Consider the following 11,697-nt stretch of genomic DNA (forward strand, 5'->3'; position numbering starts at 1 on the left):
CTGCTCGCAGATTCTGAGGGTTCTGCCTCTATCCCTTCAATAAGCATCAAGGCATCTCAGCACTGCAGAGCGTGTACCAGTGCTTTGCTATTTAAGCACTAGGAAGAGGTAAAGCACTCTTCCTTTCCCTTGTTCCAAGTTAACCATGTCAAGCTTGATTTGTCTACGTTGGACGAATCCAGAGCTTGGTTGACCCTGCTAAGATTTAAAATTACAGTTCTCTTAAAATTTATGTGACTTTTTGGAATATTCAGGACAATTTAAAAAAATTATAGTTCTTGAGTCTAAGGATTTGCAACCTACCCCAGAGACCGTTTCGTTTTCTGGCTAGGACATGAAAACAAAGTACAATACTCTCCTCCTTCTAAAAACAAAAAGATTTTCTTTCTGAAACCAAAAAAGTACTTTGTAGTTAAGAAAAAAAGACGACAAGCAATAGTAGCTCATTTTCCTTTATTATCCCAAAATACCTGTGAGAATGGGACAATGTCGCAAAACAAGGCAGAAATCTGTAGCCAAGTACGTCTCACTCAGAGGAAAGAACTGATTGAACAGAAGGCACCAGAAATTGCATTTTGTTGGGTTACATGTAAACAGTAAATGGGGGGAAAGATTCACCAAAGAGAAAGAAATCTGCACCGTCATTTCATTGCCACATCCTAAGGATGAAGAATGGCCTCACTCGCTGCTGATGATCCACTGCACCTTATGTTGTAGTCTCCTTACCTGATGCTAAGGTACAAATATCCACACAGCCGCAATGCAGAAGGGCATGAAAAGAAATTGAGATTGATATAAGCCCGCAGGTCCTCTTTCCCTCTTTCCCACATAGCTCCCAAGAGCATCTTCTTCGGCAGTGCCTTGCAAATGCACTGTTAACTGGTTAGTGGAAAAATCAAATCCTAAAAAGCTTGGTGAACACACTTTGTTTCTGTTATGCTCCTCAATCAGATGACTTGGATGGGTCCAGGGTGGAGGGACGTACCACATCTGGCCTGTCTTCTTAGGTGATGACAGTGGGTGCAGTGCGTCCTGTCCTCTCCTGGAGTTGGGACACTTTCAGAGCAATGGAAATAAGAGGAGCCAACATGACCTGAGGAAGACAGTAAGAGAAACTTTTCCATCACTTCCTCTAAACCCAGATGCTTAGTTCCAAATCCTTAAGTCTGATTGCCTACTTCCAGGTCTCCAAGGCTCCTCAAACTCCGTAAGTCCAAAAACAAACACATGTTATTTCCACCAATACCTAGTTCCAGCAGTTTCTATTTCAGTGAATCAATACCACAGTCTTTAATGTAAAGTCAACAACTAGGAGATGTTCCTGACATTTTCTTCTGCATTTTTCCCATACCCAGTCTATGAGCTGGTCTAAGTGACTTTTCCTTGCTAAATATCTCTCCATGGCCCCCCTTTCTCTCCACTCTCCTGCTGTAACTCTTGCTAAGTCAATGTGCTCTCTCTCACCTGGAGCAGTGAGTGCCTCCACATCCACTTCTGTATCTTCCAGTTTCTTTCCCACACTGTACCCAATGGGATTGATACGGTTTGGGTCTGTGTTCCCACCCAAATCTCATCTTATAGCTCCTATAATTCCCAAGTGTTGTGGGAGGGACCCAGTTCAAGATGGCTGAATCATGGGGATGGGTATTTCCTGTACGGTTCTCATGATAGCGAATAGGTCTGGTGAGATCTAATGGTTTATTTATTTATTTATTTTTTAATAGAGACAGGGTTTCACCATGTTGGCCAGGCTAGTCTTGAACTCCTGGCCTCAAGTGATCCACCTGCCTTGGCCTCCCAAAGCACTGGGATTACAGGCATGAGCAACCACACCCGGCCAGATCTAATGGTTTTAAAAGCAGGAGTTGCCCTGCACAATTTCTCTCTTTTGCCTGCTGGCATTCATGTAAGACGTGACTTGCTCCTCCTTGTCTTCCACCATGATTGTCAGGCTTCCCCAGCCACGTGAACTGTAAGTCCAATTAAATCTCTTTCTTTTGTAAATTGCCCAATCTTTATTAGCAGCATGAAAAAGGACTAATACAGGAATCTTTCAAAATGCAACCCCTCCCCACATCTAATTCTCACTTAAAGAAAAAAAAAAAAAGAATTCCGTTGCTTAACTAAATAAATGCTGTCAATATTAAAAAAAAAAACTACTAATCTAGTTGAACTACCCATTTCACAGATGAGAAAATTAATACCCAAAGAGATGAAGTGATTTGACTAAGTGACTCAATAGCACAGCCAGGAGTAGTACATTTTCTACTGCTGACTGTTACTTTCTCTTATCTAAATCTCTACCAATTCATTATATCTAGATGAGAATGAACTCCACCTGCTGAAACTACCATGTGCCATTCCCCTTAGGGCTTGGGAAGTCCCCACAAGGGCTGAGGCTGTGGCCCAGCAGCTGCAGAGTAAGGGAAGGCAGCTCCTCGGGTAGATGGTGATACAGCTGGGTGTTGCAGGAGCCTCGCACCATCCACTGCCATCCCACCTCCTGAGGACTGTGGTTCAGAGGAAACAAATTTCATTCATTCTTTGAATCTACCATGTGGCAGGCATTTATCTTGATGACAGAAAGACAAATACAATTTCCTTCTTCCTTTCCTCTTGCACTATTAAGTGTCTATAATGCAGACCCCCACTGCCTTTGGTTGAAGTTTTAGGGATGCCTACAACACAACAGGGTTCTGGTGATGATTGAAACTGGGGCCTAGCCACTGGAAAAAATGTAAAAGTGAAGCATTCTCTCATCTCCCTCTTTCTGTAATAAAAGCTACTATACCACTCATATGAGGTGCCCACAATGGTCAAATTCATAGACACAGGAAGAAGAAAGGTGCTACCGGAGACTGAGAAGAGGGGGAAGTGGGGAGGTGCTGTTCAATGGGTATAGAGTTTTAGTTTTGGAAAAAAAAAAGTTTTAGAGATATGTTGAAAACAATATGAATAACATACAACATTACTAAACGGTATACTTAAAAATATTATAATAGTAAATTTTATGCTATGCTTTTTACCACTATTTTAAAAATTAGACTAAAAAAACCTATGAGAGCTGCTTATTCTCAAAAGTTAATCCTATATGCCAGCCACAGTGTTTAAACATTTTGCATTTATTACATCTCTGTAACAACTGGATGAACTAGGTATTATTCTGCCATTTGACAGGCAAGGAAACCAAGACTCATAAAATTGTAATGACTTACACAGGGACACACAGTCAGTAAGTGGCAGGAATAGAATTTAAAACAAGGTCTCTCTAACTCCAAAACCTTTGCTCAAAACCACCATGCCAGGGGTTTCCAAATGAATTTCACAGGATTTTAATTAGGTGTTAGAATTAAAAAGGCTTTGTGGAAAAATAAGCATGGTAAATGCTATTTATTTTATTTCACTTTCAATTTTTTAATAAAAATTATTTATGTTTAAGGTATGTAAGATGATGTCTCGATATACAAATACATAGTGAACTGATTACTAAAGTCAAGCCAATTAACATATCAATCTTGTCACCTAACTTACCTTTTTTGTTATGGTGGTGTTAGTGAGAACAATTAAGATCTACACTCTTAGTACATTTCAAGTGCTATTCATTATAGCCATCACGTTGTACATTCGATCTCTAGAACTACTTCATCCTACATAACTGAAATTTATACCCTTTGGACCAGCATTTCTCTATTTTTCCCCACCCACTGGCCCCTGGTAAGCCCTTTGCTATTCTGTTTCTGTGAATTTCACTTTTTTTTAGATCCCACAGACAAGTGAAATCATGCAGTATTTGCCTTTCTGTGTCTGGCTTACTTTCATTTGGCGTAACGCTCTCCAGGTTCATCTACGTTGTTGCAAATGGCAAGATGGGCAAGATTTTGGTTTTTGTTGTTTTAAAACAGAATAATTTTCCATTGTGGTATATAGACACACACACACACACACACACACACACACACACACACATATAATATATATTATATATATAATTTCTTCATCCATTCATCTGTAGATGGGCACTTAGGTTGGTTTCATACCTTGACTATTGTGAATAATACTGAATCAACAAGAGAGAATGGACATCTCTGTGACATGTTGATTTCAGTTCCTCTAAATATATACCCAGAGGAGGGATTACTGGATCATATATGAGTACTATTTTTAACTTTTTGAGGAACCTCCATACTTTTGGTATTTCCAAAATAGCAATACGAATTTATACTCCCACCATAGTGTCTGAGGATTCCCTTTTTTCCATATCCTTGTCAACACTTATCTTTGTCTTCTTGAGAATAGTCATCCTAACAGGTGTGAGGTGACAGCTTGCTGTTTTGATTTTCATTTTCCTGATGATTACTGATGTGGACCACCTTTTTATATACCTGTTGGCCATTTGTATGTTTTCTTTGGAGAAATGTCCTTCAGCAAATGCTACTTAAATAGGCACCTTTACTGCAAGTCTTCTCAGCGCCCATTTTTCTTCTTTCCTTTTCTTTTTTTAGAGATGGGGTCTTGCTATGTCGCCAGGCTGAAGTGCAGTGGCTATTCACAGGCGCAACCCCACTACTCATCAGCATGGGAGTTTTGACCTGCTCTGTTTCCAGCTTGGGCTGGTTCACCCCTCCTTATGCAACCTGGTGGTCTCCCTCTCCCAGGAGGTCACCATACTGATGCCAAACTTAGTGCGGACACCTGACAGGCACAGCACACTCCAGCCCAGAACTCCTAGACTCAAATGATACCCCTGCCTCAGCTTCCTGAGTAGCTGGGACTACAGGTGTAGGCCACCGTGTCTGAATTCTTGGAGCCTTTATGGTGCAGTGTATGTTGTGAATCACCAAGAAGGGGCTAAGGTACCACAACACTTCCCCAACTTCTTTTAGTTATGGAGCTCTGTTTGCAATGAGTGTTGTGAAAAACATACTTTTTGATTTTATTTTTTATTTTTATTTTTAACGAATGAGAGGTTCTTATGTTGCCCAGGCTGGCCTTGAATGCGTAGCCTCACCCCCTCATGCGCCAGAGCCACGGCGGCTCCTGTGAAAAACATACTTAAGAAAACCCTCTCCTGTACGTCACCGCTTCCCCTTGCCTCTTCCATTTGTCCTTCAGGTTCACTGTCCTACCCTTTGCTCACAGAGTCCCTCCTTACTCTGATAGACTTCTGAAGACTTTCTGGGGAATGGCTGAGGAACCCAACTCACCAGGCTTCAGACTAAGACACATCAAACTGCCTCTTCCTGCCCCCACCAAATCTAAGAACCAGTGTATGTTCTGCCCAAGCCGGTGACCAGACCAAACAAAGCAACAAAAGGTGGTGACAGAGCAGAACACCAGATGAGGGGCTGCTTTAAAGATCAATTATCCTGTGTTGGGTGCAGTGGCTAACACATATCCCAGCACGTTGGGAGGCTGAGGTAGGAGGATTACTTGAGCCTAGGAATTCAAGACCAAACTGGGCACATGATCCTCTCTACAAAATAAATTAGCAGAGCATGGTGGCACATGCCTGTAATCCCAGCTACCCGGTGGCTGAGGCGGGAGGATCGCTTGAGCCCTTGCAGGAAGTTGCAGTGAGCTGAGATTGTGCCACTGTACTCCAGCCTGGGAAACGGAGTGAGACCTGCCTCAAAAGAAAGGTAGGCAGGGATGGGAGAGTAGTTATCCTTCCAGGCATGTAAACCTATTAACTGTTGCTTAGCTTTTCTGTGCCTTGGTTTCCTTATCTGTAGCAGGGAGAATAACAATCTAAGTTATTTGATAATTAAATGAGTATATTATCGTAATAGGCTTACAACAGAGCTCAGCAAACCATAAATGCTCTAGAAAACTGTCTATTTTTATTTTTTATTTTATTTTATTTTTGAGACAAGGTCTTACTCTTGCTCAGGCTGGAGTGCAGTGCTGTGATCTCGGCTCACTGCAGGCTTGACCTCCTGGGCTCAGCTGATCCTCTCACCTCAGCCTCCCTATTTTTATTATTATAATTATTATCTATAACGTTGTTGACATGGAGAAAGAAACATGGAGGAAAGTGTGCGCAGCTGGTACCCTGTTGAGTCATTTGAGAAATGGGCATTGAAACACAGGCTCGGTGGGAACCATTCATTCCCTTGAACAGAATGAACTAACCAGGTTACAGGGCTTGGCATTACCTGGGGGTCCTGGTTAATCTTGGCAACGTCCTTCTCATAGCTATCGATGTACAGCCGAATGGTGGCCCCTGCACTCCCAGTGCCACTCAGTCGGAAGATGATTCGAGAACCATCTGTAAAAATGAGCCGCAAGCCCTGAAAAAGATAAGCAGAGATTTTTTTCCCCCATATGCTGGGAGATTGAAGGCTGGCAAATTACGAAGGGTCTATTTGGGGACCTAATTTCATCGATACTTGATCAATCAGAGGGTTAAATCCTTGATACATGGCAGCAGCTGCACTTTATGAGCCTGCCTTCCATCACCCTCTCTGCATCCAGCTGATGGAGGCTTAGCTACGGCGCGAAAAGCATTTCCAGGGTCAGGGGAGACCTGACCTCAGTGATGCTGGGTGACATGAGGGTTTCCCTCCTCTCCCCACTTCCCTGTGATTTATGGACTAACCGTTCCAGTTTGAAGCTTAATAATGAAGCACATAAAGCTGCTAGATGCAGAAATTCAACCCCCAGATCAAGAGAGAAACATGGACCAAAAGGGCTGAAACCAGGGCAGAAGAAGCTTCAGGCAGATAAGGGGAAGGACTCTTACAAACTACTAGCGAAGGTCCTCTAAAGAGAACAGGAGGCCAGAGGTCCCAAATGGCAGAGACTGGCTATTCCCAACCTATCAAGCAGGAGCCAATGGCCAATCTTCTACTGATCCCTGATGACTCAAAGCAGGGTCCACATGCAGTGCCAAGCCCATCCTTCTCTCTGCTGTCCTCTCTTTTCCCACCCAAGCGGTATCTCTGGTCATCAATTATCTTCTCAGTTGGAGAAAAAACGTGTGGGAACTCTGGGGTAGATATTCCCCAACCTGAGGGAAGAATGCTGGGCCAGACAGTTTCCTAAGGATTCTTCAGTCTTTATGAGTCTATTCATCCTCCGTCAAAAGAAGAACCTTGCATAACCCAAAGACTGAACAGAAAGATGCTGCTCCTCACCTGCTGTTCGCCACCAATCCCCATCTGGTGTTTAATGGTGCCATTCATTAGCACTGATTAGTGAAGACAGCAGATGAAATACACAGAGGACATGCCCCAGTTAGTCACCATGGGAAGGATACAGTCCATTTTCACTGACCATTTCTTGCTTTCTAGAAACACACCAAGGCCAGTCTCCTTTCCCCACAGCTTCAACTTAAAACCTCTAAAATTCTTTTCACTAGATTGCAGATATTCTATCAACAATCTACATATCTACATATTAAAATATGTAGATCATATTTTCCCCTCCTATCTGGTCTCACATCTAAATGCTTGGGTTTTCTGAGTACAGAAAGTGGAGCAGCTGCCTTCTTTATAGACAGAGGGCAGCCCCAAGGTTAGGCCACTACCTCCTATACACACCCCTCCTTCTCTCTTCCCTCCTGGCAGAGGCCAGAGGCGGTGCAGAGTTGGGATTTACTTTTCCTGGTCTTCCCTTCTGTCTCTAAAGGCTTAATTACACAAAATTCTGTCCCACCCTGCCATCCCCCAGGTCCACACTCTCCTTTTCTGCACCCCTTTCTTCCTCAACCACAGGTCTCTCTTCTAATTATCTCAGGTATAATTTACAGTTGTTCAAACTGGACCCAAAGTTCTCAGATGGCGAACAGGCACAGGGATGTTAAACCACTCATGCTAGAAGTTGAGAAAGGGAGACTCCAGGCACTGAGGGTTGCTGTGGCCCATCCATCCATACACTGCCTGCTCCCCAGAGGGAAGCTTCCAGTAAATCCCACAGCCAGCCCTTCCAAACCCAGTGTGATGCCTTGTGAAGGACCAGGCCAAAAATCTGGGTCTATCAGAAAAGAGTAAACTGGGAGGTTGTAACACAATCTTCATCCTGCTCTTCTATTCTGAATTACCAGAGATGAGTCCACTCTGTGACAACAACAGGCAATAGGACAGAGGTGAGAGAACCCTGGGCCCTGGGTGTTTGTGAGAAGCCAGGAGAAAGCCTGACCCAGCCTGCAGCCTACAGTGCCCGACATGCAGTGAGGGAAGCCCTAACAATTCTGTCCACATCTAGAGACCCTCTGGGTTCTAAACTGTGGCATCTCGCCAGGTACTGCTATGTCGGGTGGGCTGCCAGTCACGTGCTACGGATGATGATGGTCAACATTTCTAAGTCTGGGAACTCCTCCTCTATTTTTCTCTTCTTTCGAAATTAGAACATATAAGAGAAACATGTAAGGATAATGCCACTTTCATGCTGTCACTCTGTTATAATCTGCTAACAGAAACAAGAGGACTTGATATTTAAGTTCCCACAGTTCTCCCTCTTTCTGAGATTCTGGGGCTCCCTTCTGCTCCTTTCTGCATGTACCATGGACACATCATCTTGCATATAATTCCAGAGGATGCAAAAATCCCTCTGGAGTCCAGGTTAGGAATCCCAGAATGAGGGTACTGGAGATTGCATAGAACCAGGGAATAAACCACTGTCCCAACAAATGCATTTGAGAGTCATGTGGGACAGCAGAAAACAAGGTAAGAACAGCTACCCGAGAAAAACACGGCAGCAAAAGAAAAATGGCCAAGGGGCCTTTTTCATTTTTCCCTTGAGATGTCAGAAAGGAAGCTCTGAGGTCTCTCTCCCACATACACACAGGTCTGTTTCTACCTGATTTCTTGAAATGCTTCCATCCACCGGGTCACTGTATTCAAAGTTATCAGCCTTCTCCACGGTGTAAACTTTGTCATTCGCTGAGAACTGCTTCCCCACAAAGGAGCGATCAAACATCAGGGCCTCCAAGTCCTTCATCATTTTGTTTGCACCCTCAGCTTCCACCTCCTCGTAATCATACCTGGAAGAAGTCACGAAGTTCAGGCCCACAGGCTGATTGCAGATCATACCAAGGCACATCAATCAGCACTTTCTTCATCATTTGTTTGGCCTCCCCCAAAACTATCTAACTTCAGAAGAAGCTGGCAAAAAAATACAGGCCTGTCAGTCACTCGGGATGGAACAGGCCGGGGATGAAAGGAAGGGATTGGAGGATTTCAGGGAAGGGTTATGAGCTTCTGAATAAGCAGAAAACACCCATCTTGGCATTTCCACAGAATAAAGCTCTGAGATGTTTCAAAGGCTTTCGAAAGATGCCATCTAACATTTAATCACCACATCCCGAGGAAGCAAAATGAAAAGCAATGTTATCTCTGGAGAACTCTTCCTAAAGGAGCACGTGACTCAGGCACTTCTCCTCCAAGCTCCCGGGACTTCTCTGGGGTGAATGCTGGGCCTGCTTCCAGCCTGAGACCCGCCTGAGGCTGCTGAGATTTTGACCAAGGAGAGTTCCAGCTCCACACGAACTTCCTAAAGCAAGGTCAAGTTCTCACCAACCAGATGAAGACGCCAAACACTGACTCTTTACATCTAAAATGCCTCCTTTCTTTCTTTTTTTAAAACTTAAGTTTTGAGATACATGTGTAGAACGTGCGGATTTGTTACATGGGCAAACGTTTGCCATGGTGGTTTGCTGCATCTACCAACACATCACCTAGGTATTAAGCCCCACATGCATTAGCTGTTTATCCTGATGTTCTCTGAGGTTTTTTTTTTTTTTTTTTTTTTTTTTTTTTTTAAATTTTGTTTTAAGTTCCACCTCCCTCCTTTCAGTGGGAGTGAATTTTTGTCCAAGGTCTTTTGGGTTCAGTCTGACAGAAGAAGCCCAGAGTAGATGAAAAAGGGCCAAAGAAAAAAAGTGCATCACAAATGACATTCTATGAAGATGAGTTTTCCTTCAAGAATTCTTTCTGACTTCTTTCTTATGACGTTAAAGACTCATACAGGTGGCTTTTCTTGACCTAGTGGCACACACCCTCTTGAGAGAGTTATTTTTTAGAAGGTCAAGATAGCAGAGTCTATATTTATTTGTAATCATGAAACAGATATGATACGTGCAAGATGACACCTCTGAGACATGAGAAATGCTGGGGAATTAAGGCCAGCCTATTCTGGCTCCAGGATTCTATGAATCAAGGGGAAAACAGTCCCCTTAATCTTAAAGTCAGCTCTTTTCCCCCGTTAACATGATAAACAACAAGAAATTACAACCAGGTGTTTGCACTTTACATTTTTGACCTCTGGGTGTTCCAGAGAAATGTTTTCTAAACCCTAGGCACAAAGGAGTGGAATGGAAAGAGTCTGGGTTTTGCAATCAAACAGATGAGCTATGAATCCAGCCTCTATTGGTATTAACTGTGCCGACTACAGGGCCAGTTGCCCTCTCTCTCAGAATCTCAGCTACCTTATCAATAACTGCTCTGAGGCTAAGTGAGACAATGCATGCAGAAGTGCCTAGCACTTTTGTCCATTAAGTGGAAGGTATAATGGAGTTTTAATTAATCATAAATGCAGATACTAAGGACTTGATTTGTAATACTTGGTTAGAAGTTATATTTGATAATTAATAAAAATAAGTTAAAATAGTTTTTATATGGAGACTTGTGACTAATTCAAGGGTGTGACCCTTTTACTGAATAAGCCTTCCTAAACTTATTCTACTCTATTCTTCACCTGTTAACTCATTCATGTATCTATTTGAAACATATCTATGCAGTCTGTACTATGAGTTGGGTGCTAAGGGCACAAAAATAGACATGGCCCTGTTTTTATGATACTCTACATTCTAGAGAGTTCATGACTGCTGTTCTGAATGACCAGGTTTTTCTGTTAGAAAGTAGAGATTTTTGTGCCTTGGTCCCCAGGGCTACTGTGTGGTATCAGGTAGTTATTACTTATTTCTGCACAAAAGAATAACATAAAAGAGGAGGAGATCAATGAACCTGTCCAAAGTTAATAAAAGAATTCTGATTAAGGAGCTTAATTTGCTTAGTTGACTTCTTTCTTGACTATCCAGATACCATGGACTATAAAATCTGGGACATATTTTTTAAATTCTCTAGTCTAACTTGTCCATTTTATAGAACAAGCAACGGAGGTCCAGAGAAATTACACCTATTCATTTCTTACAGACAATTTTTCTAATATCCTTTTAAAATCAACTTTTCTTTCTGTAATTGGAATATTGAGGTCCAGAAAAATTCTTGTTAGATTTTTACACTAACTGGGGGAAAGGCAAATTGGAATTAGTGAAAAGTACTACTGTTAAAAAAATTTTTAATGCCTTTAAAAAATAAAAGTAGGCATGATAAAGAAGAATTACTAAGTATTCTAACTATTTTATTCACTGCTAAATCCCCAGTACCTGATGGAAATCAGGTAAACAGTAAATATTTGTTGAATAAATTAATGAAATATTGACAAGTACATAGTCCTTGGGGATCTATTTCACAAGGCAGAAAAGTTGATGTGGACTAAGCATAACCATTTCTGTAACTTATGAAAAAAAGTTTCTATGCTTTTAGTGCCCTAGAGTTTACAAAACATTTTCAGACTCATTATTCATTTAATTCTCTTAATGCTGGACTGTTATTTCCATTTCTACAGATGAGAAAACTTAGTACAAGAAAAGCTAAATGGCTCCCCAGTCTAGGAAGGGGAAGAAATAAAATTCTT

The 11,697-nt window shown here is 42.2% G+C and overlaps 1 protein-coding gene across 4 annotated transcripts in view; it reads right to left on the reverse strand.

The window, feature by feature from the left end:
- Nucleotides 1-436: 436 nt before the first annotated feature.
- Nucleotides 437-11,697, reverse strand: part of PGM1 (phosphoglucomutase 1) — a 69,076-nt gene continuing 57,815 nt past the window's right edge. For all 4 annotated transcript variants that reach the window (XM_032296750.1, XM_032296753.1, XM_032296752.1 and 1 more), the window contains exons 9-11: nucleotides 8,800-8,983; nucleotides 6,156-6,290; nucleotides 437-1,093 (exon numbers count right to left, since the gene is read on the reverse strand). In XM_032296750.1, coding sequence (XP_032152641.1) covers nucleotides 1,004-1,093; nucleotides 6,156-6,290; nucleotides 8,800-8,983 — 409 coding nt within the window. In that variant the 3' untranslated portion in view covers nucleotides 437-1,003. The remainder of the gene's footprint in view (nucleotides 1,094-6,155; nucleotides 6,291-8,799; nucleotides 8,984-11,697) is intronic.

The sequence above is a fragment of the Sapajus apella genome, unplaced genomic scaffold (assembly GCF_009761245.1).
Source record: "Sapajus apella isolate SASKATOON/1434 unplaced genomic scaffold, GSC_monkey_1.0 scaffold36, whole genome shotgun sequence".
Lineage (NCBI taxonomy): Eukaryota > Metazoa > Chordata > Mammalia > Primates > Cebidae > Sapajus > Sapajus apella.